General features: G+C 53.4%; 7 protein-coding genes across 7 annotated transcripts; 1 reads left to right on the top strand and 6 right to left on the bottom strand.

The window, feature by feature from the left end:
• Positions 1-2: 2 nt before the first annotated feature.
• On the bottom strand, positions 3-1,896 carry HD553DRAFT_308141 (putative 60S ribosomal protein L31). Its single transcript, XM_046179505.1, has 5 exons — positions 1,777-1,896; positions 1,689-1,706; positions 763-856; positions 454-680; positions 3-374 (listed from the first exon to the last, which is right to left on the bottom strand). Exons 1-5 carry the CDS (start codon positions 1,777-1,779, stop codon positions 336-338), a joined length of 381 nt encoding a protein of 126 aa, XP_046038171.1. The 5' UTR covers positions 1,780-1,896; the 3' UTR covers positions 3-335.
• Positions 1,897-2,641: 745 nt separating this feature from the next.
• HD553DRAFT_308133 (ribosomal protein S8) lies at positions 2,642-3,967 on the top strand. The gene is made up of 3 exons (XM_046179504.1): positions 2,642-2,779; positions 3,339-3,565; positions 3,632-3,967. Exons 1-3 carry the CDS (start codon positions 2,647-2,649, stop codon positions 3,662-3,664), a joined length of 393 nt encoding a protein of 130 aa, XP_046038170.1. The 5' UTR covers positions 2,642-2,646; the 3' UTR covers positions 3,665-3,967.
• A 1,207-nt stretch (positions 3,968-5,174) lies between these two features.
• Positions 5,175-6,822, bottom strand: HD553DRAFT_308131 (uncharacterized protein). The gene is made up of 6 exons (XM_046179503.1): positions 6,672-6,822; positions 6,527-6,591; positions 6,248-6,448; positions 5,776-6,179; positions 5,529-5,703; positions 5,175-5,459 (listed from the first exon to the last, which is right to left on the bottom strand). Exons 1-6 carry the CDS (start codon positions 6,790-6,792, stop codon positions 5,292-5,294), a joined length of 1,134 nt encoding a protein of 377 aa, XP_046038169.1. The 5' UTR covers positions 6,793-6,822; the 3' UTR covers positions 5,175-5,291.
• A 94-nt stretch (positions 6,823-6,916) lies between these two features.
• On the bottom strand, positions 6,917-8,834 carry HD553DRAFT_308129 (putative 60s ribosomal protein l27). Its single transcript, XM_046179502.1, has 5 exons — positions 8,667-8,834; positions 7,743-7,875; positions 7,588-7,663; positions 7,334-7,502; positions 6,917-7,254 (listed from the first exon to the last, which is right to left on the bottom strand). Exons 1-5 carry the CDS (start codon positions 8,674-8,676, stop codon positions 7,232-7,234), a joined length of 411 nt encoding a protein of 136 aa, XP_046038168.1. The 5' UTR covers positions 8,677-8,834; the 3' UTR covers positions 6,917-7,231.
• A 600-nt stretch (positions 8,835-9,434) lies between these two features.
• On the bottom strand, positions 9,435-11,559 carry HD553DRAFT_294047 (imidazoleglycerol phosphate synthase). The gene is made up of 2 exons (XM_046178450.1): positions 11,285-11,559; positions 9,435-11,205 (listed from the first exon to the last, which is right to left on the bottom strand). Exons 1-2 carry the CDS (start codon positions 11,459-11,461, stop codon positions 9,541-9,543), a joined length of 1,842 nt encoding a protein of 613 aa, XP_046038167.1. The 5' UTR covers positions 11,462-11,559; the 3' UTR covers positions 9,435-9,540.
• A 4,699-nt stretch (positions 11,560-16,258) lies between these two features.
• Positions 16,259-17,806, bottom strand: HD553DRAFT_198081 (thioredoxin-like protein). Its single transcript, XM_046177076.1, has 7 exons — positions 17,262-17,806; positions 17,066-17,144; positions 16,970-16,986; positions 16,838-16,907; positions 16,640-16,764; positions 16,487-16,567; positions 16,259-16,411 (listed from the first exon to the last, which is right to left on the bottom strand). The coding sequence occupies exons 1-7, from the start codon at positions 17,381-17,383 to the stop codon at positions 16,366-16,368; spliced, it is 540 nt and encodes a 179-aa protein (XP_046038166.1). The 5' UTR covers positions 17,384-17,806; the 3' UTR covers positions 16,259-16,365.
• A 1,209-nt stretch (positions 17,807-19,015) lies between these two features.
• Positions 19,016-25,190, bottom strand: HD553DRAFT_348894 (uncharacterized protein). The gene is made up of 13 exons (XM_046183418.1): positions 24,972-25,190; positions 24,749-24,912; positions 24,568-24,685; positions 24,276-24,498; positions 23,407-24,206; positions 21,313-23,326; positions 20,981-21,245; positions 20,537-20,922; positions 20,038-20,470; positions 19,771-19,978; positions 19,620-19,714; positions 19,463-19,548; positions 19,016-19,399 (listed from the first exon to the last, which is right to left on the bottom strand). Exons 1-13 carry the CDS (start codon positions 25,045-25,047, stop codon positions 19,198-19,200), a joined length of 5,070 nt encoding a protein of 1,689 aa, XP_046038165.1. The 5' UTR covers positions 25,048-25,190; the 3' UTR covers positions 19,016-19,197.
• Between the last annotated feature and the right edge of the window lie 170 nt (positions 25,191-25,360).

Genomic DNA, 25,360 nt, shown 5'->3' with positions numbered 1-25,360 from the left:
GTCGATGAAGTTGAGAGAGAGCTCTAATTCTCTGCTTTTGCCTTCTTAAAGACCCGCCCGACAGCGAAATCGTAAACAAAGCGCGACAATTGATCGTTCAAGCTAGTAAACACAGTCCGTACAGTCCTCAAAGGAAAAGGGTCGATGCAACAGCCATACAGCCTTGATTCCGCACGGCGACTCGTAAATCCCCACATAAACTCGATATATCATCTCTTGTCTACAAGTGGGGTTCACCGTTCTCAGGTGTCTGTGGGAGGGGGCGAAGGAGAGAGAGAGAGAGAGAAGATAGAGGATGGGGCGTTTTCGGGATCGACTAGCTGGGAAAGGCTAATCTACTCCTCGTCGGCCTCGATGACGGTGGTCTCGAGTCCCTACAAGAGTAGCAAGAAAAGTATGATCAGCTACCAGTCTACTTTGACCTCGAAGGACCGTGCCGACCCTTTCGCTCACCTTGAAGCTGGTAACACCCTCGACGTGGTGAGCCAAGACGTAAAGCTTCTCCTTGGCACCCTCGTCGTCGTTTCGCTTCCTCTCCAACCTGACCCTGATCCTGTGAGGGGGGGATCGGACACCTCGGGCCCAGACGGCCTGGTTGAGACCGGGGGTGATTCGAACGTCCTGAACACCCATCGACTTTTGAGCAAACTCGACGATCGACTTGATGGCCTTGGGAGCCCCTGCAGAACAGAGCGAAAGAGCCTGATGTCAGCAATCTTGCCCGACTGCAGGTAACACTGATTTTCCGATGCCCAGACGTACTCTTCTTGAACGAAGAACCGTGGACCCGCTTGTGCAAGTGAACGGTGTATTCACGGGTAACCACGTCGTTCAGGGCCGACCTGGTCTTCTGGGTCTGAAAAGTGGCAAGGAGTAGAGAGGCGTACAGGTTTAGCGACTCGAAGACGAAATGACGGGTCTCTAAGCGAAGCGTCTGGGTAAAGGTCTGGTTCTAGGTCTCGGCTGGGCGTGCAAGCGAGCCTGAGGTAATGCAAGCTCCGGCAGACTTGCTTGCGATTGTTCGACTCGGTCAAGTCCATGACCGCCAGTCATCGCCCGGTCGATTGGACGGATCCAACCTCGCTTTCTTCTTTGACATCATCCTCCTGTATTCTTTCCCTTTGGGCTTGTGCGACCTAGTCTCCTCCAGCCCCGTTCCCGGATCTCTGATACGATGCCATAATGGGATTCTTAATCCAACGTCCACCATGATTCCAATCGCCTGCGTGTGACAGATATCACAGAGCCGTTCTCCTCAATGTTGCGCCGGAAACACCGTCTTTCCGTGTCCTTCACTTTCGCAAATCATCGACGGCGGACAAATGACGAGCGTCTTTAGGAAGATGTGTCGATGGTGGATCGAAGGGGAGTCCTTAGGATATCGCTTGAGAGTTCAGGTGACCGCAACTATCGCTAGATTTTGACTAATGTCTATCGTGTCTCCCTCCGTTATTATCCGATGTCCGGTGCTTTGTGTCCTAATGAGCTCCTGCTTCTTGCTAGCTTCAGCTAAAGTCTATGGCCGGCCCATGCTGTTCAAGCGTATGCTCGCCCGGTAGACCATCGTCTTGCCCGTCCCAACAGGTGCAGCCTGAATTCCGCCCAGCTCTTTCCGAGACCTTTCCCAGACCCAGACCCAGCGCAGACGCATTTCCCCATCGCCCATTCGAATTCGCAGGAAAACTAACCTTCTTGTCAGTACGAGCCTAACAGAGCAAACCATACATCGTCAGCCTTTCCCTCCGAGTGTTTCTTGCGGTACGGCGAATGACTGACCATCTTTATCCAAAAGTCGTCTGGGCGAGAGTCTTGAAGGTGGGGTGATCTAGAGGGGAAGTAGGAAAGACGGGAGGTCGCTACAAGGGGTTGCCTTCTCTAACGCTGAACGAGGTGATCTCAGTGACCGATACGGGCGCGACGCAAGGGGGAGTGTGAGGGCGGTAAGCGCGGGGAAAGCACCACAGACAGAGGGTGGTTGGTCGCGCTTCTAGTTGGGTACACAGAGGGAGGTCGAAGGTGGAGGTCAGACGCGAAAGCAATGGCAAAGACAAAGAGAGCTGAGACTCGAGGTGGAGGGTCTCCTTCCTTCCTTCCTTAAGATGGGAAGGGGGAACGCGTCGGGGATATCACCGAAGAGGTGAGAGTACAGGCGGACATATAAGAGTTTCGATATCAATTCAACCGGGAGTAAGAGACCATGTCCGCTCTACGGGACCCCCCGTTGCTCTTCCTCTGCTCAAGTCGTCGTCAACCTCGAATCAACATTTCTGATCACCTACCTCGCACCCTTCGTCTCCCTTCCCTCCCTTCTCGTATCGACGTATTCATCTCTCTTCGGACCCTTACCCTCTTTACGGCTGCCCCTCACAAAAGTAAGGAGCACACCCGCATCGAGCATTCCTACGGAATAAAAAGAACTCGCGAAAGAAAAACGGATCTCTCGAACTCGTCTCGTTGAACACAACCCCATCCCTGCTTTTCTTCATTGATCTTTCAGGTTTCTTAGGTAAGCGCGCAAGGTATCGTGGACCGAATCGACCTTGAGGCTTACCTGGTTCTGTCATCTTTTACCGCCATTCTGCCCTCACTTCACTTGGTCCGATCCAATCATCTGGCACCGCAATCAGCAAACAACAATCCTCCAAGATGACCCGAGTCTCCGTTCTTAACGACTGCTTGAACAACATCGTCAACGCCGAGCGACGAGGAAAGAGGCAGGTGCTCATTAGGCCCGCCAGCAAGGTCGTTGTCAAGGTCTTGTCGGTCATGCAGAAGCACGGTGAGTTGAACCTCTACGTGTTCTGTTTCTTGACTCGTTTCCTCCTCGCCTGCTCTTTCCTTGTCACGATCGTTATTATCACTTCTTTCGCCATCACCTACATCATGAATCCTTACATCGACCCGGGATATAACTGTTTGATCTCGACGACCCTTGGGTCAACATCTAAAACGCTACCGAGATCATCCTTTAAATTTCCGGGACATCAACCCTTCCCCTCATACATCGTGTGCAGAGGAGGGTGGACTGGAAGCGTACTCTATATCAACTCCACGCGTCCTTGCTCCAGGTCTCCCTTGGTTCAACCGAGATCTCGACCTGCCCTGCTTGGTGTTTCGCGCAGGTTCATCCGCCGAGAGCCAAGAAAGATGGGAAGACGTCTCTGTTGACGATACAAGGGAGAAGCCACCTGAAAGGAAAGGGTGTGGGGAAACGCTTCTCGTCCGACATGTCACTATCGGCTGTGGATGCTTAGCTCGAGGACTTTTCGTCTCGATTGTTCGACTTATGGTGTGATCAAGAACGACGCGGCTGACGCTATTCCTCGAAATCGACTTAGGCTACATCGGCGAGTTCGAGCTTATCGACGACCACCGAGGTGGAAAGATCGTTATCCAGCTCAACGGACGATTGAACAAGACCGGTGTTATCTCTCCCCGATTCAACGTCACCCTTGACGCCATCGAGAACTGGGTCAACGTCTTGTTGCCCGCCCGTTCGTTCGGAAAGATCATCCTTACCACCTCTGCCGGTATTATGGACCACGAGGAGGCCAGGAGGAAGCACGTAAGTGATATCACGGACCGTAGCGTTTTCCTTGCTCGCCGATGCTAACGCGAGGTGACGTGATAGACCGGAGGAAAGATCTTGGCTTTCGTCTACTAGACGCAGAGTTCGGTTTCTTTTTGGGTTTACCTCTATCGAGAGCGAAGAGAGATTTGGAGGGTTCGGTTGAGGAAGAGTGGTCGGCGTACGCAAATGCCTCGACCGGTCGGTGGAAGGATTGTAGTCTAGTAGTACCTCCTTTGCCTATCTGCGCGGGTGTCTGTGATGATACCAATCGGGACTCTCCCCCTTCAGTCTTTTCGCATCAATCGTTTGATAGGCTCTGTTTTGAGACCCTTCCGCGCCTTTTCCTCCTCGTCATGACCAGTCTCGTGTTTCACAGCAGAAACAGGAGGGTATTGTTACGGTTTTGGCTTACGACCAGTGTCTAGCCGTAAAGACTCCTGCGCAAGATTGTCTTGAGGGGCTCATTCCAGACTCGTATGATATCGGTGGTTATCAGGAGCTTCTGCCAGAAATGCAACGCTTCACAACGGTGATTGCTGCATGAAGCCGGCTGGAGAACCGAAACGGTTATCGCTCAAGCCATACGAAGAGAATTTGGGGTTTCTGTACATCATCTAGTTGTTTGAGACATCCAGGGGGGATTATTTGGTGTTTGCCGTCGCTGCGATCTCTTTGTTTATACTTGCGAGCGTATCTCCAAAACATAGAAAGATCCACTGGAGAAAGTTGCATTTGTAGCCTGTGAGCATATCTAGAAATGGTAATTGCGAATGTCCTTTTTCAGAAGCGAAATCGCTGGGCGCAATTGGGCTGATGAACGCCCGAATCCAAAGCAAGACATACAGTACCAAACTGCCTGAAACGCGAAATCGCCTTGCCCAACATGACGTTAAGGAGTCCACCTCGACCACATCATGAAGTCGACGTCATGCAAGGCATATTATCAAAAAAGTGGTCGCTACAACCTCTGTCGCGCTATCGCCTAACCCCTTATACTTTTCACATTGGCCTCATAAATTGGCCTGTTTTTCCATTCCCCTCCTCGTAATGATGTAAGATTGTCCGTGAATAAGTTCTCTAGGGTGTTTCCGACGGATCTTTCGACCATTTCCTCGAATTTCCTTGCTCAAGAATTGAAATGAGAATAAAATAAAAAATCAGTCTCGACGACCGCTAAGGACTCACCAAAGTGACGCATCTCGGGGAATTGTCTCCCTTGCCCTAACTTCGATAGATCCTGACTTTGTCATATCTATGTTCTGCACATGCTGCCGACATTCACCAAGTTGTGGCCTAAAGCCAGAGCTTGAAACGCACGTTCCTATGCATTCTGGGCCATGTCTGGCAAGGGCGGGTCAAGATCCTTTACGCTGGAGGGGGGGAGCATCTTCAGCTGTGAATACGTGATCACGCTAAATGCACGGATACTATAGAACCCGAATGCGAGCGCAGATTCTGTGCAAACCTGAATTATCTGAAGCTTCGTCTCTCAAATATCATCCTCTACTACGAAGCGAATTGTTCCCATGCACTGAAATCATGATGCGCCTGGATCACAGACTACCGCGCTGCATCTTCGTAAATGAGCGCCTTTCAAGGAATATCATCCTTGCATGACCGATAACGGTATATGTTGATGCTAGCAATATTCTATTCGTGCGTAAGGGTATACATCCGGAGGATACATATTTCTACAAATTAAATCTCAATCTCCGCCATCTCATGCGGCGCCAACTGCATGACTCCATACTTGCAAAGCTTGCGCCCCGAGCATCTCGGTCAACTTCTGATCCACGAGCGCGTCCACGGCATCGACGTGTTCAACCGCCGAGGGAGATAAAGACGGGACTGCGTCTTCAAAGTCGCTCCGCCGAAGGCAGGTGGTACACTTGTTGAACAACGGCAAAGTCAGTAGACATGACAGGATCCGCACGTTGACATCGCGTCCAATGCTTACGAGTTTCAAATCCCACCAGACTCGCGATTTCCAACCTGCCAACTGTAAGACGCCCGGTAGATCTGACATTGATTCAGACGTCTGCTCGACCATGTTTTCCGGGATCAAGGCGTCGCCCGGATCGGTAGCCATCTCGACCGCTCTCAAAATAGTCTTGTACGCCATCGTCACGTCCCTGCGAATCATACCAGGCGTCAGACATAGGATCCATCAGAGATGTTCGAACACGGGACCGTATCAAGCTTACCCAAACATCAGCGCCGTCTCTCCGTACCGCGTCATGGTCATCCAATCCCATGGCTCTAGCGTCATCCGGTGGGCGAGACACGTCATGGCTTGTTGCAAGTATTGATCACCTCGTCCTTTTGCTGGCACCGGTTCCCGCATCTCCGCCTGAGGGAAATACTTCTGTACGATCTGTCCCTTCGCGTAGGCCCCATCGAGCTGATCCCAACCGGAGAGCAGCAGGTAAAGGTCGGCCAGCAAAGACCAGCCATCTGCGTCGGTGTGAAACGTGTCGAGGTATTTCACCAACAAGGGAACGGTTCGTGCGATGTGTTGAGGTGTGGGATTTGAAAACGCATTGATTGTGACATTGCTCGATTCCAGAGGTTGATAGAGGGCCAGAGTGATGAGCCGCTGATGAGCGGTCTGTTACGATTGCCATAACAGAATGAGCTTCTCATCCAGGCGTTTTGGCAGAGTGACTGCCAGCTCACGATGAATGTCTCGTCTGTGTCGCCTTTCCAGATCGAATTAGCCGCCTTGCCCTTTCCCTTTTCCGGCCCGTCCAGACCAAGCAGGGCTACGTAGAGGTTCTTGGCCGCATCATAGTCCCCCTGTGCCTCGAGCTTCAGTCCTTGCAGAACGGCGATTCGGGGAGATTTAGGGAACTTCTTCTGTAAGGTGGAGATCTGGGTCTGTCGTTATTGGCCACATGAGGCGAGAAGTCAGTGGTCGGCGCCAAGCTTCGAATTGTAAGAAAGGGAGATGCCCACCTCGGCCAGATCTAATCGTTGTAGATCTAGAGCGGCAATGGCTACCTGTTCCCTTACGGCCCATTCTGGATCGGTACCATAACATCTTCGTTAACCTCGCCGGGACTCTACTGTTTCAGACCGGGTCGACGCAATCTGCACTCACCCTGATCACCGAGACTACCACCTCTTAATGCACGGTCACCGAGCTCGAGCACCTGATCCGAGTTCCGAGCGCCTACCGTCCGGTATCTCGCTAGCTTGTCCAGGATCGCTTTTTGAGACATGATCGTTCGAGGGTGTTGGGTCGTTGCGGTCTATCGGTGAGATGATCGTTAACGAGATGAAAGCGACAACCATCCAAGGACTTTGACATAAGTCGCAAGACGCACAGTACCAACTGCTGCACCGGCGGGGTCATCCATCGATCTTCGGAAGCAAAACATGTCACTCGTATCACATCCATGGCCTGTGAAGAGAGGACCCGGCCGACATATTTCACTCTCAAGCACAACCTCAAAAGCAAGACAACAATCGGAAAGCGAATAGTGTGGGACATCAGGCAAAACAAGTCCGAGTCGTTCACCGACGGGAAAGAAAAGGGCTGAAAAATAGGTGTTGGCGGGTCGCGTACAATCCCCTCAAATCTCCCCCCATTTCCCATATGCTTCCCTCGTCCCACTCTCGGATCCCAAGACCATCGCATATTACATGTATGCGACACGTTTAGAACCTGAGCTTGGTGAAGACTACAGAAAACACGCATGCACAAAGGTCAGCCGGATTGTCCGTTGTCACACTTGGCAAACCGCGAGAGCGTCGACTCACACCACCTGTTGGCTCCTCGGGCGTATCGCTCCTCGAAGTGCTTCTTGATGGCCTTCTTGGCGTCCTCCCTCTGAGTGGGCTCCTTGAAAGTCTCCGACGAGACGGATCCCTTCAAGCTCTCGAGCTCGAGAGCGTATCGGGTAGGGAGCAGGTGGGCGTAGTTGACAGTCTGCGCAAAGTCCAGCGACAAGTTCAGAGGTAAGCAGTCAGCAAAGGCCAAGAAGGCAACGTGAAGGGTTGCGCATGGAACTGACCTTGATGAAGGGCTTGATCTTCGATCGCCTGGCAATTCGCTTAGCACCCATCGACTTGGTCACCTTCAGGGGGTACCTGCATCACCCGCAAAAAGGCTTCATCAACACCTTGTCCGATCCGACCGACTCGTCAAGCACAACCTTCACCGACTCACTTCTCGATTCCGGCAACAATGGCGTGAGGGTAAGGCCTGTCCTTGGTACCCTCGTCGACCTGCTTGATGACGACGACCTTCTTTCCAGCTTGTCGTCCAGAGAGGACGACGGCGACCTTGCCGGGCTTGTAGACTGTAGGTGAAGAGGTAAGGCGTGCGTTAATACGAGTGGTTGGCGAGGTTGTGTGATTCTCGGCGCGAGCAATTGCAAGGACGTGTGCGTGTGCGTGTGCGTGTGCATGCGTGTGATGATGTAGCGAGATTTTCTGAACTCTTGACGTCCGTGATTCCTGAGTGCACGTCTATGAACCGAGGAAATTCGCCATGCCGTGCGAGACCCGGTACCTAGTCGAGCGGATTATTTCCTTCTTCTACAGTCTTGATCAGACCAAAGTCTCCGCTCGACTTCTATTTCGTATATCTCCTTTATCCTTTCAATCTCGGATTATCGCGAATTGAATGCTATCTCAATCGACGGTACTAGGTGCCTTCCTATCGAGTTGATGAAATCGAGTGTAGGAGTATGTTGGAGATCCTCGATCGACTCAGGGTTGGTGGTCTTGCTGCAACGACGAAACCCGTATCCTTGGGAGATCAAATGTGTCGCTTCCGTCGTGAAATCAAGCTGTATTGCCTTCCCTCCGACAACTATGATCCTTCTCGTCTGGTCCTGCCCCAAACTGGCCTCGACTCGTCGAGCGTCCTTCTGGCTCTGGATGCTCCCCCGTTGTTCATAAACCCATTCCTCCAGAGATCCTTCCCGCAAGCATGGCCACACCAGTGATCGTCACACACACACACACACACGCCCTGTACACCGCTCATCGACCCGGCAGGAAGTCTTCAAACTCACCTGTAAAGCGAGAAAGAGGATAATCAGCTCAATGATCGCCAAGCCGGCGTACTTGACGCATCTCTACTCACTCTTGACCATCTGATCTCGTTCAAAGATTGATTGACAGGTTGATTTGTGTGAAGGATCCGTGACAGACGACAAATGCGGATGAACGAGAGATGAATTGTCGAGCGAATCAGCTTGCTATATCCGACAGACTGGCGAGAGCATGACGAGTGGACAGACCTTGATCTTTTGTTGTAGGTGTTGTCGGAAGGAGAGGGTGGGGGTGGGAGAGAGGATGGGGCGGGGTGGTGCACGAAGGATCAAGCTGAACCTTGCGAGGTCGTGATTTCGAGAATTGCCAGTGTGCTCGGCCTGGATCTGGGCCTGGGCTGGGGGCTCGTTGGCGTGTGTGCCCGCTGGGGGTTGCTCGCTCGCTAGGGACTCTGCCGTCACCACCCGCACACCCACACAACCAGAGAGAGAGAGGAAGAGAGAGCTGAGACTCGTCGTCTCCCACCCTCCCTCTTCTCTCTCGATTGCTATCTCCGACGCGCGCGCGACCTCCACCTTTGCCACACGAGAGAGAGTAATGCCTGGATACGCGTCGCTCGCTCTCGCCAGCATGACTTCGCGTTTCAGATGGTCACGGTTTTCTCGATTATTCAACAGGCGGTATTTTATAGCACATCTTCGGTGCTGCGATCATCCTGTCGATGCGAAAAGCGCTGTATCATGATGGCAGCGATCGTGATTGTGAAGAAAATATAGTGTCAGGATCATGCCGACGTCGTCTCGATGAACAGGGAGCAAAGCATGTCTTTGCTGGAAAATCAGACTCGCATGGGTGATGAACAGCATCTATAAATGTAATATCTATGACATGTGCAATTGTTGATTCTCCGCCGTGTAAAGCGTGTGTAACAAACGTCAAGTAAGGTTCCGCGTCGAATCTCATGCCTATGCCACAGTGGGCAGCTCGGTAAATCTCGTCGGTACGCCCTTGGTCACCAGATACTTCTTGACGTCCTCCAGCGGCACCTCTTTTCGGTGAAAGATTCCCGCTGCCAACCCGGCCTCGACGTCGGTCTGATCAAAGACCTCTTCGAAGTCTTCCGCTCGACCGGCTCCCGACGAGGCGACGACGGGGATCGAGACGCTTCGCTTGACCAGCCTGACGAGGTCCGTGTCGAATCCCTTGCCGGACCCGTCCCGGTCGACCGAGTTCAAGAGGATCTCTCCCGCACCCAGGCGTTCGACACCTCGGGCGAGCTGGACAACGTCGACGTCGCGGACTTCCCGACCGCCACGGATGGTACACTGGTACCACCACGCCTTGCCACGTTCTTCTTCCCGGGTCGTCGAGATGGCCTCGTCGCCGACGATCAGGCAATCGAGGTGGGCCGCAGGGAACTTGGACTTCCACTCCGGGTCGGTCGTGTCGACGTAAACCCGCTTAGGATCGATCGAGACGACGACGGCTTGGCTCCCGTAGCCCTCGGCGATGGTCTCGATCCCCGTCTTGCCCGTCATCGCCTGCTCGCCCGCGCGCTCCCTCTGCATCATCTCCTCGACGGCGATGACGGCTTCGCTACCGATGGACACCTTGTCCGCCCCGCTCCTGAAATATGCCCCGGCGACCTCGAGCGCGGACCTGGACGTCCCGTCCGGATCCACCGTATCCTTGATCCCTCCTCCGACAGTCAGGGGCACAAACACGGTCTCGGCGGCAGCTCGAACAACCTCGAGCATGGGCTGATCCCGCAGGGCCGAGTTTCGGAAAGAGGTAATGTTGAGGAAACAGATCTCATCGGCCATCTCGTGGTAGTACCTCTGAGCGAGCTCGACCGGCTTGCCCAGATTTCTCACGTCGCCCGCCCCGCCGACTTGGGCGTCCACCTTTTCGCGCACGTCGTACTGATCCCCCTTGGTGACGACGAGGTCGCCGTTGTCGTTGGACCGCACGTCGAGACAAGCGACGATCCGCTTGGTCAACCTCCTCGGCTGTTTGGCCTGCTTGACCTGCTCGTCCACCCACTTGGTCCTCGACCTGACCGCTTCTGGGTCGATCTTGCCGGACAATGCCTCGGGTGACGAATCGAGCCAACGTCGCAAGAGGTCTAATCCGGCCGGACCTGATTTCTCCGGGTGGAACTGCGTCCCAAAGACGTTGCCCAACCGGACAGACGACACGAAATCCTCGTCCCCGTACCTCGACAGCGTGTGCACGTACGGTGCCAAGTCCGAGTCCCGTGACGGGTCAAACGCCACCCGGTAAGAATGAACAAAGTAGTACTGCTCGTCGTCCAGCACCAATTCGGCCTTGTCCGCTTGCTCCTCCCAACATCTCCACACGCCGTTCCAACCCATGTGAGGCACGCTCTTGCTACCCCCCTTGACGACCGTGTCGGATTTCGAAAACTTGGTGACCGGGTGAGGGATCGCGCCGAGACCTTGAACGTCTGGGGATTCGAGCGACGAGGCAAAGAGGGCCTGCATCCCGATGCAGATTCCGAAATACGGGCGACCGGATCGAATGTATTGAATCAGGGGCTCGTACAGTCCCTTGGCGTGGAGAGACCTCATGGCGTGTCCGAAAGAGCCTACACCGGGAAAGATGAGTTTCTTGCAGAGGCGAGCACAGATCGCATCAGCTTGCTCGTCTGCTTGCCACCACGTTCGCCGCCAAAGACTAGACGCTCACCTCGGCCTTATCAAAGTCCCCCACGGTCTGTATCCATTCGAAATCGTAACCGAGCTTATGAATCGAGTTGGCGAGCGACCTGACGTTTCCGGCGCCATAGTCGAGGAGGTAGAGTCGAGGTCGGTCGGTCCTGGTCGAACCCGACGGGTTGGGGATGGGAGGGAGTGGAAGGTCCATCGCAGGCTAGATCACTTGGTAGAGCAGATGAGGTATGACAAGTTGAACGCTGTTCTCACGCCTCGATGGTCCGGCTTTTATGGCTATTCAGACCGACCATTCAAACGAAATGTGTTGACTCGACTCGCGACCACTTCGATGACTCTGTTCACCGAGGGGGATGGTTGATTAAAGGGCGGAAGCAGAAAAAGGTCGAAATGACGTAAAGGTAGGTTGAGCGTGACGCGAAAGATTGGCGCTGCCCCCCCCCGGGCCGGTCGATAGTCGGGAGAAACCCCCCGTTTCATCATCGATCATCGACAACGTGTGCAACGTGTGCTGTCGTCGAGTTTCGTCTCTCTCTTACTCGATCGATCGGTACAGGCGCGGCGAGAAGAACAGGGAGGGAGGGGAGGACGGGGAAACTCTGCTTCCGTTTTGTGTGTTTGTGTGTCTCGGTCTCGGGGCTGGAAGACTAGGTTAAGGGTTCAAGGGTAGCCAAGGTGAATCCCTCGTGATGACTGATCATGACTGATGATGAATGATGAAACGCGACGACCATCAAGGGGGTGAAGCGACAACGCTGTCGTTACGTCGGCCAACAACTAACATCATCATCACCAATCGTCTTGAAACGCTCGTGGAGGCGTGGGGGATGAGAATCGGAATCTTACTTTTTGATGGAAAAGAGAGATCGCTCCGGCGCTCCAGATGGACCGCGTTCGAATGGCGACTGGCTCTTCCTGACCATCCATCGCAGAATCGACGATCAATCTCGTCCCAGTCCCGAAAATCGACACGCCCATCGATGTAGATGATATACACAAGAAGGATAAGAACGGGAGGCCCTAGATGAATAGCAGCAGGCGAACGGGATATAAAAGAGACATATAACGACGTTTGAACTGAGGAGCTCTGAGTGTGGTGTCTGGCGATCCCCCGCATTTCACGATCACTCCTCTAGCAAAGATATCGGTGGACGCACTTGGAAAACCCACCTTTTCGACGACAACGTCACAGACGACGCTCCGCATGACACGTTGTCACTCTTCCACGCTTTCACCTCGTTGCCACATCGACACCGGGAGATCAATCGAATATCGTTGACGCAAATCTCCCAAGCGATACGGACGGACGACTTTGCAGAGATCTCGCCCACGGGAAAACAAATACCCCTGTGAGCTTGCAGACCGCCGGAGCTGAGCTCTTGCTGTATCTGAAGGCATGAAACGCGCTGTTCAGGTTCAGAAAACAGCATCTTCTCATAGACGGTTCGAGTCTTTTCTCATCCCGCCCGGCATCGACAGATACCCTCCTCTGAAGATGAAGGCGTTCGCTCACTCGCTACACATCTTGATAAGCCCGACCAAGTCTCGATCAGACCGGCTCGATCGATCCCCTTCTACACCCAGTCGGAGTCCCAAACACAAGGCGGGAGAGAGTAGCAAGACGGAAGGAGATGCGTTTGGGCTGGGTGGGACTGGTTCTGCTGTGGAGATGGGACTGGGCGGGGGAAGTGGAAGTGGAAACGAGAGTGCCGAGGAGCTACATGTGCACCGAAGAGAAGGAGGAAGCAACGGATTGCTGACAGCCACGACTGCGGGCACGGGGAGCAGGTTCGGAGGAGGATCAGAGAAGGAGAACCAGCCGACGTTCGGGCATACCGCCGGTCCGATCAAAGGGTCGTCAGATCACTACAACACTCCATCGACCCCTCGAGACTCCTCTCCCAGAAGACCTTTGGTTGATCTACCGTTGCCATCGCCCATACCAGAAGACCTGCATCCCAGATCGAACAAGGACAAACCTCTGCCATCCTTCTTGGGGCTACCCCCATTCGATCGGGAAGACCCATCCACAGTCAGCTCCAATTCCCGCTCGGCGAGAATCATGGACGCTTGGGACCCACCCGAGATCTTACCTCCAGCCCAGGCGATTGGAGTCCGGTTTGACGATGCGCAAGACATGGTCGAGATTGTGCAAGAAAAAGGCTCGAAAGGAAACCGACCGGGACCTGGCACGGTAGCCGGCGGTGGGGGAAAGAGAGGCTTTCGACCCAGGATCAAATTGAGTTTGAGCCGGAACAAACCCGTCTTTCATCCTCGTCCACGGCCTCGATCCCAAGATCAGCTCAAAGACCCTGCAGAAAGTGGGATACAGGGACCCCAAGAGCGGCCTTCGAAGACGGACGCCCGCACCAGTTCACGTTCGAGAAAGAACGTTCGGCTACCTCCCCGGTTGACCATCCCCACTACCACCACGGAACTGACCTCGAGCTCGGATCCGCTTTCCCGGTTAGAATCAAATCTGCCCGCCCTTTCGCCCTTGATGGGAACGGTCCCCACGCCCTTTCAAGCGTACCCAACCCCGAGATCGGGGTCGAAAGAGTCGGTTCCCGGATCCAGGTCGAGAGAATCGGGAGACACCATTCGCGGTCACCACGAAGGAGAGAGTTCTTTGGAGATACATAGGCAGCGATGCGTAAGCGATCAAGCGGCCGAGAGGATCTCGTCCGTTCCGAGCTGATGTGCAATGTTACCCATCATGCAGGAACAGGCATCGACGAAAGCAGCCACAGTTGAAACCGCTAGTCGACCGCGTACCCCCGTCAAGCCCCACCTCGTATCGCTCACTTCGACCTATGATGACGCAATGCATGAATCGCCTTCGAAAGCAGTAGTTCGTTCAGCGAGCCGGGTGGAGATCCGCAGGGTGCCTAGCAAGAGGGTCAAACTGCAAGATATCCAAATATCCGGTGAAGACGGACAGCGATCGAGGGTAGTCAGCTCGACAGCCATCTACGACGTCGGAGACATACAAGCAACGCCGACCAAACCGATCGAGTGGACGGATGTCGTAGAAAATTCTCCCCAACTATTGTCACCCCTGAAGATCAGGACCACGCAGCCGAGCCCAGGCAACAGTCCCGCCTCAATGGACACGACACGAGCTTTTGATTCTCACCAGCGGGTGAGCGAGATATTCTTCACCCCGCCTAGCAGTACGGTCGAGACGGAACCATCGCCTCGAAAGAGTCGGGAGGAAGAAGCGTTGAGGAGCGCTCCGCCCTTACGCCAGCCCGAGGAGATTTACGCTGCTTGGAAACAACGACGGCGAAGTACGAGTCTGCCCAGTGATCTCGTTCGCGAGCTAGAGGATCAAGGCGACACGTTACATCGATCGAACTCAGGATTCGGGTCGCCCGCTCGGACAGACCATCCGACGCCACCAGTTATTAAGGTGCATTTCCCAAAAACCAGATCCGAAGTCAGCCCTCATGATGGGAATGAACTCCTCTCGCCGCCTCCGCGGAATTCCTCGCGGTTCGCCCAAGGGGATTCACCTACGACGATGCCTAGACATATGTCATTTTCGTCTCAACCACGGCCCGACCTCAGTGATATCTTGCCCGAACCATACGATAGCTGGCCGCTGCTCGAAACCGTACCTATCTCGATCGCGCCTTCACAAGAGGTTGAACGTATGTCCGATGAGGCGCTAAAAGCCATGGTGGCGGGAATGGGCACGTTGCCAACCATGATTCTGTCGCAATTCGAGTTCCAGGTTCTCGTCGAGGCCGCACATCGACTCAAGGTGGTCATCGATGAGCTTGCCAAGAAGCACGGTAGCGACATCCGACGACGACGGCGCGCGCTGTTGTATCTGCAACAGACCGCAATGCGGGGTGATGTGAAACAGTGTCAACGCGTCGTCAAGGTTCTTTCTCGCATGACCGAGGGCGTCGACCTGGATCAGCAGCGGTTGTTTATCGCGCAAGACCAGCTGAGACAGGTAGAAGACCTGATAGGAAATCACCGACAGCGGGTCCTGTTTGCTGCTTTGGGCCGGTGTACCACCGCACGGCTGGAGCTAATCGCCATGCTTGAAGCCCAGAAGACAGAGGCAATCCGGCCTCGATCCACAGCATCTACCGTGATGGCAACCATACCCATCAACGTCCCTAGTCCTGATCTTCCCTTGTCGTCGACCTCAAATGGGTCTAAGAGGAAGACTAGTGTACGATTCGACGCCAGCATCAAAGCTCCATACAGGTCTGGATACAGTCGAAACAGCAAGCGAGCTAGTGTCCGGTCGCAAGCAACTGGACACAGGAAATCGGCACAGTCCGCCTTGAGTGTCGACGACTGGTCCGTTTACAAATTCCCCTTACCACCGTCCGACAGGCCGGCCATCGAAGAACCTCTCCGAGACCAGCATAACGATCCTGGGGAACGGGCTTTAACTGACCCCACTGTCAATGGCCGAGATCAAGAAGAGTCGAGGCGCCATAGCGCCCGAGTCTCTTCTGTCGATATCCTATTCTTCCGTCCTGGCTCTGATTGGGGTAACGAGCCGCATCGTGATTTCCCGGAGTCACCGGTAATATCCGACCCTCCGTGCAGGCTGCGACGGACGCACTCCGAGGAAACGCTCAGTCATCATCGGCGTTCGATAGGATTAAGAAGGCCATCGAGTTTAAAGCGATTGAGGCCCGAGGTGACCCAGACTGGTCCGCGAAGACACTCGAGCTCAACGGAACCCCGGGAGGTGAGTTGATGATCGGGTCTCTTTAAGGCTTGTCTCACTGCAGCTGACTAGTCTTGCACATCATAAAGACCGAATCGTCGATGATGGCTTTGTGCAGTGTCCGTCCCCTTTCGACTCATATGTAGAGATAGATGCTGCTCTCTCCCACCGAACACGACTATAACGACAACGATGTATCTTATATGACAAAACGGCTTGCGTGCAGACAACGAGATTTGAGAGAAAAACGAAAGTATGGAGATCGAGAAAGATTGGTCTTTTCGAGAAGGAACAGCTCGAGATGACCGCGAACGGTATTTGCGCGAGGCTGGCACGCCAGTTGTCGAAGAGAGAAGGTTGGGCAACGAGATCAAAGTGTATTATCTCCCTCTTGTCACTCAAGCCGAGTGGTGCTTCTCGATGAACTTGAGGCAGTGCTTGGCGCTATACGAAGGAGATGGACGTGTCAGTGCCGATAAATACGTGCAAGTCGACCGACAGGTCCACAAAGACACTCACTCCTCAGCGGGTTTGACCTTGAGCTTGCCCTGCAAGAGCTTTCCGGTACCCTTTTCGAAGATGAAGTGGGCTCGGACGGTGCTATGGAGGAAGGGACGCGGTACATTCTCGTTAACGTCTACGCAGTCTACCGAAACCTCTGTAGAAACTCACTTCTTAGGAGAGGCGAATGCTCCAAGCTTCTTGATCAACTCGCTTTGAGGGTCTGACAGCAAGGGGTAACCGAACTTCTTCTCCTTGTTCCATGACTCTTGATCCGCAGGGCTGTCGGTGCTCAGCTGTGTTTGGTGTTGGTATCAGCCAGGATTCGTGTCGCAAGCAAGACTGTCTCTTTCGATCGAAGCAACTCACTCCATAAACCTTGTATCCATGCTTGCCAAACTCGGCGTAAGAGTCCCTAAAGTTGCAGGCTTGCGAAGTGCTGAAACAATGCAAGCGATGTCAGGGGAGATCAAGCGAACGGTGTATACAGGAGAGACTGACCAGCCGGGGGTGTTGGCCTGTGATGTTCCACACAACGCGACTGTCAGCTTGTAGCCATCGAATCACTAGTAAGAATGGGACCGGTTCGTGACCTACCTTGGGATATGTGAAAAAGATGACGCCCTGATCGGCAGTGATCAAAGAGCTGACATCGACATCCTGGTCCTGGTTATCCCTGGGAAACGGAAAGCAAATTCCGCACAAAGAGAGAAAAATGATGAAACCGCGCAAATGAGGTTAGCGAAAACTTTCGTTGTTATCACTTTTGATCGGGAAAAAACGAGCCACGCACTTGAGCGTGATCTGGGGAAGGGTCTCGCCCTCCTTCATCGCTCCATTCGTTTCGGGCTCGCTACCCTCTGCAGCGGCCTCGATCTCCTTCTTCTCCTCCTCGCTCTTTCCCTTGGGGTCCATGTCGACATCCTCGTTCTCCTCGGCGATGGTGTCGACCTTCTTGCTCTTGGGTTTAGCGGTCGACTTGGGCTTATCAGCAGCGGCCTTGGAAGCAGGCTTCTTGCTGGCAGGCTTAGCAGAGGCAGCAGCCTTGGAAGCGGGCTTGTCGGCCTTGGTTGAAGTGGGCTTCTTACTGGCGGGCTTGTCGGCGGCAGCCTTGGTAGAAGCGGGTTTAGTAGCAGCCTTGGTCGACTTAGGCTTGTCGGCCTTTTCGGCGTTGTCCTCCTTGGCCTTCTTGCTGGCAGGTGCCTTGGCCGGAGCGTCCTCGGCAGGTCGCTTCTAAACACGTTCAAGGAGAGATTAATGCAGCGGATCAGCACAAACTTGGAGATTTAGATACCTTTCTTTACGCGACGTGATCGACGAGACGCGAAGGGATCATCGTTTCAGACTGACCTTTGAAGCAGGTGCCTTTGCAGGAGCCTTGGTCGACTCGGGCTTGTCAGCGGCCTTTGAAGCGGGCTTCTTAGCCTTGGTACTAGCAGGCTTCTTGGCCGGAGCGACGGGCTCTTCCTTCTTGGATGGAGGAGGCTTTGAAGCGACTCGAGTGGATCGCCTAGGGCCCTCAGCAGGCTCGGTGGATTCGGTGGTCTTCTTGGGGGACATATTGGATGTTACGGTGTGCGTGTTTGGTGTAGAAGAGGGAGGTATCGACGTTTGGTAGGTGTGTAGGTTGAAAGAGAGAGGGAGTTAGGAAGTGAGTCAGTGACTGAGTAGATCGAGGTGATATGGACCAAGACGTGATGATGACCTGCTACCTGCTGCTAGCTCGACGATGATGCGACGCGAGCGCGTGGCGCCCCACAACACGCAACACGCTGGCTCAAGCACTTTCCACTTTAGGCAATATTCCATGCAACGTCCTCATCAACTCGGTTCAAACGTCTCATACCACTCCAAACATGACAGGAAGCAGACACGCAATCGATGTACGCACCAAAATACATTGCATCCCTGAGAAATCGCCGCGGCAACAGGTCGATCCTGAACCAATCGCATTCGCCGAAGGGTGCGGCATATTTACCTTCTCCATCCCCGATCGTCACCAAGCGCGCGCTCGCCATCGGAAGGAATGGCCAATGATTGCATCGTCTTGTCGTCGATTGAAGAGGCTGCTTGTGTGCGACTGCAGAAACGAGATCCTGACTCGTGGGAGGGAAACCTCAGTGAAAGCGTTTGACGACATGCGCTTTGACTCTACAAGCCTCAAGACATACCGGCGGTCTTCGCGGGAGACGTCCATCTTGTCTCCGGGGAAGAGGCGCACATCCACCTACCTCAAGACACCTATAGCACCGACTATCATGCCTAATCCACGCAAGGACTGCGCTTGAACGCTGTTCGAGGACTTTGGTTCCCTTTCGGCTTGTAAGGTTTCGCAATCCGACGCGATCCTGCTCAGCTGTCGGCTCGAGTTATGGGTGCTAATGGGATTTCCATGATGTGGATCTGGATACTTATAACTATTTGGCAGCCTGAGTAACGCACTATATGAACAGGATATCGACAGTGAGAACTTCCATAGTCAGTCTTAGAATACACTACGAACTGAAATGCACTGCGACCTGGTAGGAGATCTAAGTTGATTTCCAAGTCTCAGTGTGGGTCGGCCTGGCACATCACACCTGACCCTCTAGTCAGCATTGCGAGACGAGATCCCTTGTCGCAGATATACTATATATCTTGCTCAGGGGTGTGTCGTATTTCGTGAAGCATATATGTGGCGTTGATGATATAGGTGACTGATCAATACAACCTGCACTTCAGCAGAAATACTATCGTGACGTAGCGAGCAGTCTGACAAAGGGTTCCATCAAGGTCTCAATGATAGAGGAGGTCCAGAATTCATGCTGAGAGTCGTGAAGGGGCGTCATGTTATGGGCGCACTCGTGCGCGATCGTCAAAAACCAAGAGGTCCAGGCTGCCTGCTTGACCCCGTTGGCGACGCTGATGTGGTGCCAAGCGAGGTAATATCGTCTATGTCGGGACCGAATCACTCAGCCCGAGTCCGGTCACTTGATTATAACAATGTGTACTCACAAGTTCATGTATAGGCTGCCATTGCGATTGAAGGCTATGAGGGGACCGGCCCCGTCGTAGAATACGTTCAGGGTTGAAGGCTCGAGCTGTGACGTTAGGGATAAAGAAAAGAAGAACGTCAACACTGCTTGTGTTGTGACCGCTCGACCAGGCTCACCTGGAAGACAGTCGCCAAGGGTAACAGTATTTCGGTCGCGAATGCTCGCGACTCGCTCGCAAGCGCTCGAATGGTCGCCTCGGGATTAGGAACATCTGCAGAGCGGATGTTAGAACATGGAGCGCCAACAATAGATAAGATTCTGGCTTACCTCGGCTGACAAAGAGGCCTAGACCTCCCGGAGCTTGTCCCGCTGGAATAAGGTTGGTCTTGACCCCAGTATTGTCACAGTAAGTGTCGCCGCTTTCTTTGACCATCCTCTCGCTGGGCTCGCTGATGATGTCCGATTTCGACCGGTTCGGTCGCGATGCGGCCACCGCCTTCAATGCGCCATCTTTGATGGTCGACATAGGTGTTACCTAGACAAAGATAATTGGGTAAATGGAGACTGGTAGGCTGATGGCCCAACATGACTGACCTCGTTGCTCGCTGGCGCTGGCCGAGACACAGTGGGGGTAGAGCTCAATCCCGTTTGCGGCTTGAAACGAGCTTTTAAGTGGTTCATGATCCCCGAGCTGCGTATCGATGTCTCATCTGATGGTCTAGATGCAACGGACAGATTGTCCGAAGACTGGCGGGGGCCTTTGACCGATCCAACGTCGGCTGAGTCTGCGACGTCATTGATTTGCAGCACCTCTTGCTCTGCTTGCAGCTTCTTCTCCGCTTCCGCCTGCCTTTCCATATCAGCAATTCTCGCAAGCCTTTCGATTTTCTGCTGATTCAGGATGCGGTCGACATTGTAGCCCCTTCGCCTCAGTACCGGCAGTGGCGCTTCAAGGATGCTATGGAGAATCAAGACGTCTTCGTTCCGACATCGCTTTAGCAAGATGTTGCATAGAGTGAGAGCGACCCTATAAGTGAAGAAGCTGAGTATCGGTTGTACCGTGTAACCTCTGTAGCTGTAGCCTCGGACTCACTCATACATGTCAAGCTGCATACGAACCGAGATGTAGATTCTGATCCTATTGCCGGTGCTTTTGATCGAGGCTGCAGAAGTTTCCTCGATCGAGAGCCGTTCTGCTTGGGTTGTTTTGATCGTCCGCTTGATCTGAATAGAGTCCGCCTGTAGGATTTGCAGGTTCTCAACGTCTCCGGCTGATCCTTTAAGCCAGTCGATGTCGTATTTGCTTGCAGAACGTCGATCAGACAAGAACAAAGCCAATCTCTCCAATATGTGCTTTCTCAGCTTGACCGCTGTATCTGTCGCACCATGAGTCTGACCGAGTGCCCGGTGCTCCTCTTTGATGTATGTGCTCAGAGCCTTGACGCCCAATTGAGCGTAGAAATCCTCAAGAAGGGTTTCCTGCCGATCGATCAAGACTTAGCACTATATGTTAATCTACAATGTGACAAAAGCTTACCTCGGGCGCGCCCACGAACGCGTCAGCGAAAAGTTTGGCGAGATAAGAATCGTCAACGATGGCTAAATCTGATGCTCTGGTTAGCACGAATTCGACTTGGCCGTCCTCGTCGCTGATAGGGGTCTTCTCCGAGATCGTCTGATCCGATGTTTTCCCTGGAACCTTCTTCAGTCCAAGGAGGAATGACGCTCTCGACATGTCCCGCTTCAAATCTAGTGGGAAGGAGGGGTAGCCAGTGGCGAGTAACCGCAATTGCGACAGATATCTGTCAAACATGAACAACCCCGCCGATCAGCACGATCAGCCGCATCAAGTCTGTCGTGTGGACTCACTTCTCCGCTGAGGCCAATTTTCGCATAGCACCAAAAGGATCTCCCACCAACATACGGGCGATCTGCTCCTGGGTCGGTTGAGCTTTTACACCGACTTGTTCGAGGAATAAGTTCCCCTCATCGAAATCGACGAAGGTGTATAAATCCTTATAAAGCTGATAGACCTCAGATTGGCGATCTCTTGGCGTGAAGAATGTTTGTAGAGGGGGTACGTGAGTTCCCCTGTCCGTCGGGATGAAAGCAGTGGTGGATAACCGAGGGATCTCTCGATGCAAATCTTGTAGACGAGTACCTAGATACCTGAACGCCAATTTTCCCTGATCCACTGTCGCAGGAGGTGTGCGTGTCAGGTACTGTACGAGTACAGATATGGGAGGATCCTTCAGAAGTTGTAGCTTCGTGGCGATATCGGTCGAGAGGTTATTGATCACTAGACAGCCTATGGACCCGGCCGCTTCGTTTGTGTAAACGTCTGACGGCCTAGCCAATTGAAACGCGCCACTAGGAGTTTTGGCGGGTATAAATGCTACGTCGCCTGCTTGAAGTGTAGCGTTAAATCCGGGATAGTGCCTCAAATTCTTCACAAGGTAGTCCAAGCCCCTTTGGTGAACATCTCGATCCACGCTCGATGCTATGCGCAGGACATCCGCCAGATTTGCGTGCTTGCGTAAACCCAGATCATACATGAAAGTCGCTTCGATTGAGAACGGCTTCCATGCAGAACCGCCATAATCGAGAACAGGCACGCCAAGATCTTTGTTCTCTTGTGTAGGTTCACACAGAGCATCGGGTGTCGTCCTTTTGATAGGTTGGGATTTGTCTGATTCCGCTCGATTGGGGTCCCAGATCGGGAACGCTGCCGTTCTTTTCAACCGGGCAAATTCGTTATCAGACAACGATTTACGAACCGAACTCAAGTACTTGACAAGCTCGGCGCAGGACCAAACCGATTTCCCGACAAGCCTCGTGAAAATCAGCTGCAAGTCCACGACAGACCGCACGCCGAGGTGATCCAACATCGATCGCAACGCTCCCTTGATCGCGGCGTGAGGCAAGGAAATGACTGGCAGGTCCTCAAAGAGAGACACCTCCGGATGGTAGGAATCACCTGGCTTCCTGAAACCTAGGCTGGTCGGTATGCATTTGACGTCTTGAAGGGTCCTCTTGATCTCGTCGCGGTTGACATTGGAAAGCCGTGGCCACGCACGAGCCAGTATCCCTAGGAGGCGCTCCGCGGTTTCGGGCGATTCCTGGAACTCTTGCTCACTCAAAGTCCTAGCCCATTCTGCAAGGCCGAGTTCATGCCACCCGAAGATATTGACCATGTCTGACGTCTGGAGGCGCTTCGATATCGAATACGGGACCGTGTCAGAGGGCAAGGAAGGGATGTCGGCAGGTATCATGTTCGGGTTCAGAAACGTCTTCATGGCGCCCAACGGCACAATCTTGTCCAGCTGTGTGTCGGGGTCTTTAATCGCCACCACAGTCGCCGCGACAAGACGGTTTTGTATAGAAGAGTCATACTGAGGCAGATTTACGATCTGCTTCCACCACGCGACACAGGCGAGGAATTGGTCTTCGTCCAAAGGTCCAGCGTTCAATTCCGCAATCACGTCCGCGAGGGCGACATCGGCAAGCATGCCTCTCTCCCGTAGTCGTGCGACGAACAGTTCAGCCTCTGTATCAAGCGTCCGAGCCAAGACAGCCAGATTCGGCAAGAACTTGTCCAGCATCTGGTTTGGTAATCGAACCTTGTCGGCCCCACGTACTCCTGCAGTGGAGAGGACTGGTAAAGTGGCGTCGCCTAGACTGGCAAAGAACGATGACTCCATGAGCTGTGACACCTGGGCTGAAGGTGTCGAACGTTGGAATGTAAAGTATCGCATCGTATGTGCTGCTTGAGCGAGTAGGGCACTCGCAGCGGCTGCGTCCGGTGAGGTAGACCCCTGTACTAAGTCGATACGCTTGGGTTGCACAGCGGACCACTTCTCCTTCAAATTTCTGAGCTGAACCTCTGCAACGTCGGAAAGGGGCGGCGAAATTGAGCACATATGTCTCAAATCAGAGCACAGAGTTGGCGGATGGCGAGCTTACCGTAAACGAGGCGAGCGACGTGTCCACCGATTGAAAGCAGTTCCTTGTTCCAGATGCTGACGAAGCGGTCCATCAAGTCGATCGACTCCCGCTCAACTGTGGGGATAAAACGTGCCGCGATATGACCTCCGAGACCTGTCGTTTGACCGGTAGCTTGTCCGATAAAAATCCTACCGCCGGTGTCTGGATTCAACCCGCCGAAAATGTCGTCTGCGACGCCAGGCTTTTTGCGAACGTCTTGCCCCGGCGCCTCGGAAAAGATCAATTGCAATACGGTGCTTTTTGGCGGCGGCTTCTTTGTTGCTCTTTCCAACTCCTTCTCCAGGTTCTTGTCAACGGTAACTCGTACAGCCGCTTGATAGACCTGCAGCATCATTGAACTTGATAGGATCTCCCGCGGATTTTTCTTGGGCAGTACTGGCGGTGATGGTGGTGGAGCGGAGGCCTTTGTCGGAGTAAGAGATCTTGAAAAGACGGAAGAGAACATTGAGGCAAAGCCTATGCCAGAGGTGGCCGGTTTTACCTTTTCCACAGCTGGTAGCGGCGCAACGTGCTGAAGACCGACGTCCTGTAGCCACGACATGGTATGCGCAGAGATTCTCACGGAGGTTTGGCCCAAGCCATCGAGATGCATAACCTTGTTCAGCGGGACCTTTCCTTTCGGTCTTGGAAAGTCTGTAAGGGGGACCCCGACATTGGCAATCCCCGTCTCCTTCGTGAGATGCAGGACTTGCCATCCATCAACAAACATCTGTACGTCCCTAATCTGGTTCATGAAGGTCAGGCTCTGTACCAAGAATCTTTGTTGATCTCGGAAATATCAGTATGGCTGGGTGCTCTCGATCCCATACGGTTGACAAGGTGCTTACCGGGCAAAGTCAAGGGGTCCTTCTATTGGCGTAGGATTGCGCAGATCCATGCTAAATCTCGTCCAAGAGTTACCTGACATGCTCTCCGTTGTAGGCATATCTTCTGGCAGGCTTCCACTCCTTGCAAACAACTGATCTTTGCCGTCTTTCCAGTAGAACCCCATCCACTTGGAACCCGATTCGACCATTGGAGACTCGGTAATGCTGAACAGAGCGTAGAAACCTGTTCCGTGGATCAACGGGGTCAGCTCACGCAGTTTGCGAATACTAGGAATAGACTACTGTCACCTACCGACTCCGAAAGCTCCAATCTTGTCATCGTCCGGATTTCCCTCTGCGATCTTTCTTAAACGTGACCAATCCTGATCCCGAAACGGAACACCATCGTTTTCTATGACATATTGGTGGATCTGCAACAGGAACCCATCGTCTTGGCTTGGAGTCTACTAGAAAGTGGCATGAATTCATCTTACCGGGACTTTGAGCAGTTCAGGTAGCTCTCTATCCTGTCCTAGCGACCCTTTACTACCCTCAGATGTCAAGAACCGGATCTTGACCGATTTCGCATTCGCATCATCTGCGTTCTGCAGCAGCTCTCGAAAGATCGTATACTCTCCAGAATACCGGGCGAGGATCTCTGTGTGAGAATGGATGTGTTCAGTGTGTATCAAGTTGCCGCCAAGCATGGTTACGTACTATCAATCAATGCCCGCTGGTTGACCTCTACGGTATGGTCTTCTCCTTGATCCCACAAACGAGATTTATCCGCCATCTTGACGTTTGGTATCCCCTCAGGCTTAATGAGCCGGATCAGCTAGATGTATGCAAGCAGTATCCTGAAGTCCGGCTTTCAACCTCGATGTGCTTTATGTTGTAGGCAGCTAGGCAGTCACCTGGATCGAGGCGAATATCGTGTTCATCTTTCGCAACGGCTGGACGCTTGGTCGTCGGCGAAGAGCGATCGAACGGGAGCGGGTCAAGTAAGCTCGAGTCTAGCTGAGGGCAGATTGTTTACGATGTGCACCCACCCTCTCGTATGCCCGATCTCAAGGGGAATGCTGTTGTTCAAACACCTTCATGCAACT

This window comes from Filobasidium floriforme, assembly GCF_021052385.1.
Source record: "Filobasidium floriforme strain CBS 6241 chromosome Unknown HD553scaffold_6, whole genome shotgun sequence".
Taxonomy (NCBI): Eukaryota; Fungi; Basidiomycota; class Tremellomycetes; order Filobasidiales; family Filobasidiaceae; genus Filobasidium; species Filobasidium floriforme.
Note: the sequence above shows the minus strand (reverse complement) of the source record. Positions and strands in the feature narration are given on the sequence as shown.

What these genes read in the sequence shown, in the direction of transcription:
- HD553DRAFT_348894 (XM_046183418.1), bottom strand. Translation starts at nt 25,047, where the DNA reads ATGGCGGATAAATCTCGTTTGTGGGATCAAGGAGAAGACCATACCGTA. An exon ending in CGTCGCTCGCCTCGTTTACG is followed by an intron (nt 23,327 to 23,406) that starts GTAAGCTCGCCA and finishes CCGACGTTGCAG; the next exon opens with AGGTTCAGCTCAGAAATTTG. An exon ending in CGTTCGTGGGCGCGCCCGAG is followed by an intron (nt 20,923 to 20,980) that starts GTAAGCTTTTGT and finishes ATCGATCGGCAG; the next exon opens with GAAACCCTTCTTGAGGATTT.
- HD553DRAFT_308131 (XM_046179503.1), bottom strand. Translation starts at nt 6,792, where the DNA reads ATGTCTCAAAAAGCGATCCTGGACAAGCTAGCGAGATACCGGACGGTA. An exon ending in TGGTAGTCTCGGTGATCAGG is followed by an intron (nt 6,592 to 6,671) that starts GTGAGTGCAGAT and finishes GTACCGATCCAG; the next exon opens with AATGGGCCGTAAGGGAACAG. An exon ending in TCTGGTGGGATTTGAAACTC is followed by an intron (nt 5,460 to 5,528) that starts GTAAGCATTGGA and finishes TTGTTCAACAAG; the next exon opens with TGTACCACCTGCCTTCGGCG.
- HD553DRAFT_308141 (XM_046179505.1), bottom strand. An exon ending in CGGTTCTTCGTTCAAGAAGA is followed by an intron (nt 681 to 762) that starts GTACGTCTGGGC and finishes TCTGTTCTGCAG; the next exon opens with GGGCTCCCAAGGCCATCAAG. An exon ending in AGGGTGTTACCAGCTTCAAG is followed by an intron (nt 375 to 453) that starts GTGAGCGAAAGG and finishes CTACTCTTGTAG; the next exon opens with GGACTCGAGACCACCGTCAT.
- HD553DRAFT_198081 (XM_046177076.1), bottom strand. Translation starts at nt 17,383, where the DNA reads ATGGACCCCAAGGGAAAGAGCGAGGAGGAGAAGAAGGAGATCGAGGCC. An exon ending in ATGGATACAAGGTTTATGGA is followed by an intron (nt 16,765 to 16,837) that starts GTGAGTTGCTTC and finishes CACCAAACACAG; the next exon opens with CTGAGCACCGACAGCCCTGC. An exon ending in GCATTCGCCTCTCCTAAGAA is followed by an intron (nt 16,568 to 16,639) that starts GTGAGTTTCTAC and finishes CTTCCTCCATAG; the next exon opens with CACCGTCCGAGCCCACTTCA.
- HD553DRAFT_308133 (XM_046179504.1), top strand. Translation starts at nt 2,647, where the DNA reads ATGACCCGAGTCTCCGTTCTTAACGACTGCTTGAACAACATCGTCAAC. An exon ending in GTCGGTCATGCAGAAGCACG is followed by an intron (nt 2,780 to 3,338) that starts GTGAGTTGAACC and finishes AAATCGACTTAG; the next exon opens with GCTACATCGGCGAGTTCGAG. An exon ending in AGGAGGCCAGGAGGAAGCAC is followed by an intron (nt 3,566 to 3,631) that starts GTAAGTGATATC and finishes GTGACGTGATAG; the next exon opens with ACCGGAGGAAAGATCTTGGC.
- HD553DRAFT_308129 (XM_046179502.1), bottom strand. An exon ending in AGATCAAGCCCTTCATCAAG is followed by an intron (nt 7,503 to 7,587) that starts GTCAGTTCCATG and finishes GACTTTGCGCAG; the next exon opens with ACTGTCAACTACGCCCACCT. An exon ending in CCGAGGAGCCAACAGGTGGT is followed by an intron (nt 7,255 to 7,333) that starts GTGAGTCGACGC and finishes TGTTTTCTGTAG; the next exon opens with TCTTCACCAAGCTCAGGTTC.
- HD553DRAFT_294047 (XM_046178450.1), bottom strand. Translation starts at nt 11,461, where the DNA reads ATGGACCTTCCACTCCCTCCCATCCCCAACCCGTCGGGTTCGACCAGG. An exon ending in GGGACTTTGATAAGGCCGAG is followed by an intron (nt 11,206 to 11,284) that starts GTGAGCGTCTAG and finishes CGCCTCTGCAAG; the next exon opens with AAACTCATCTTTCCCGGTGT.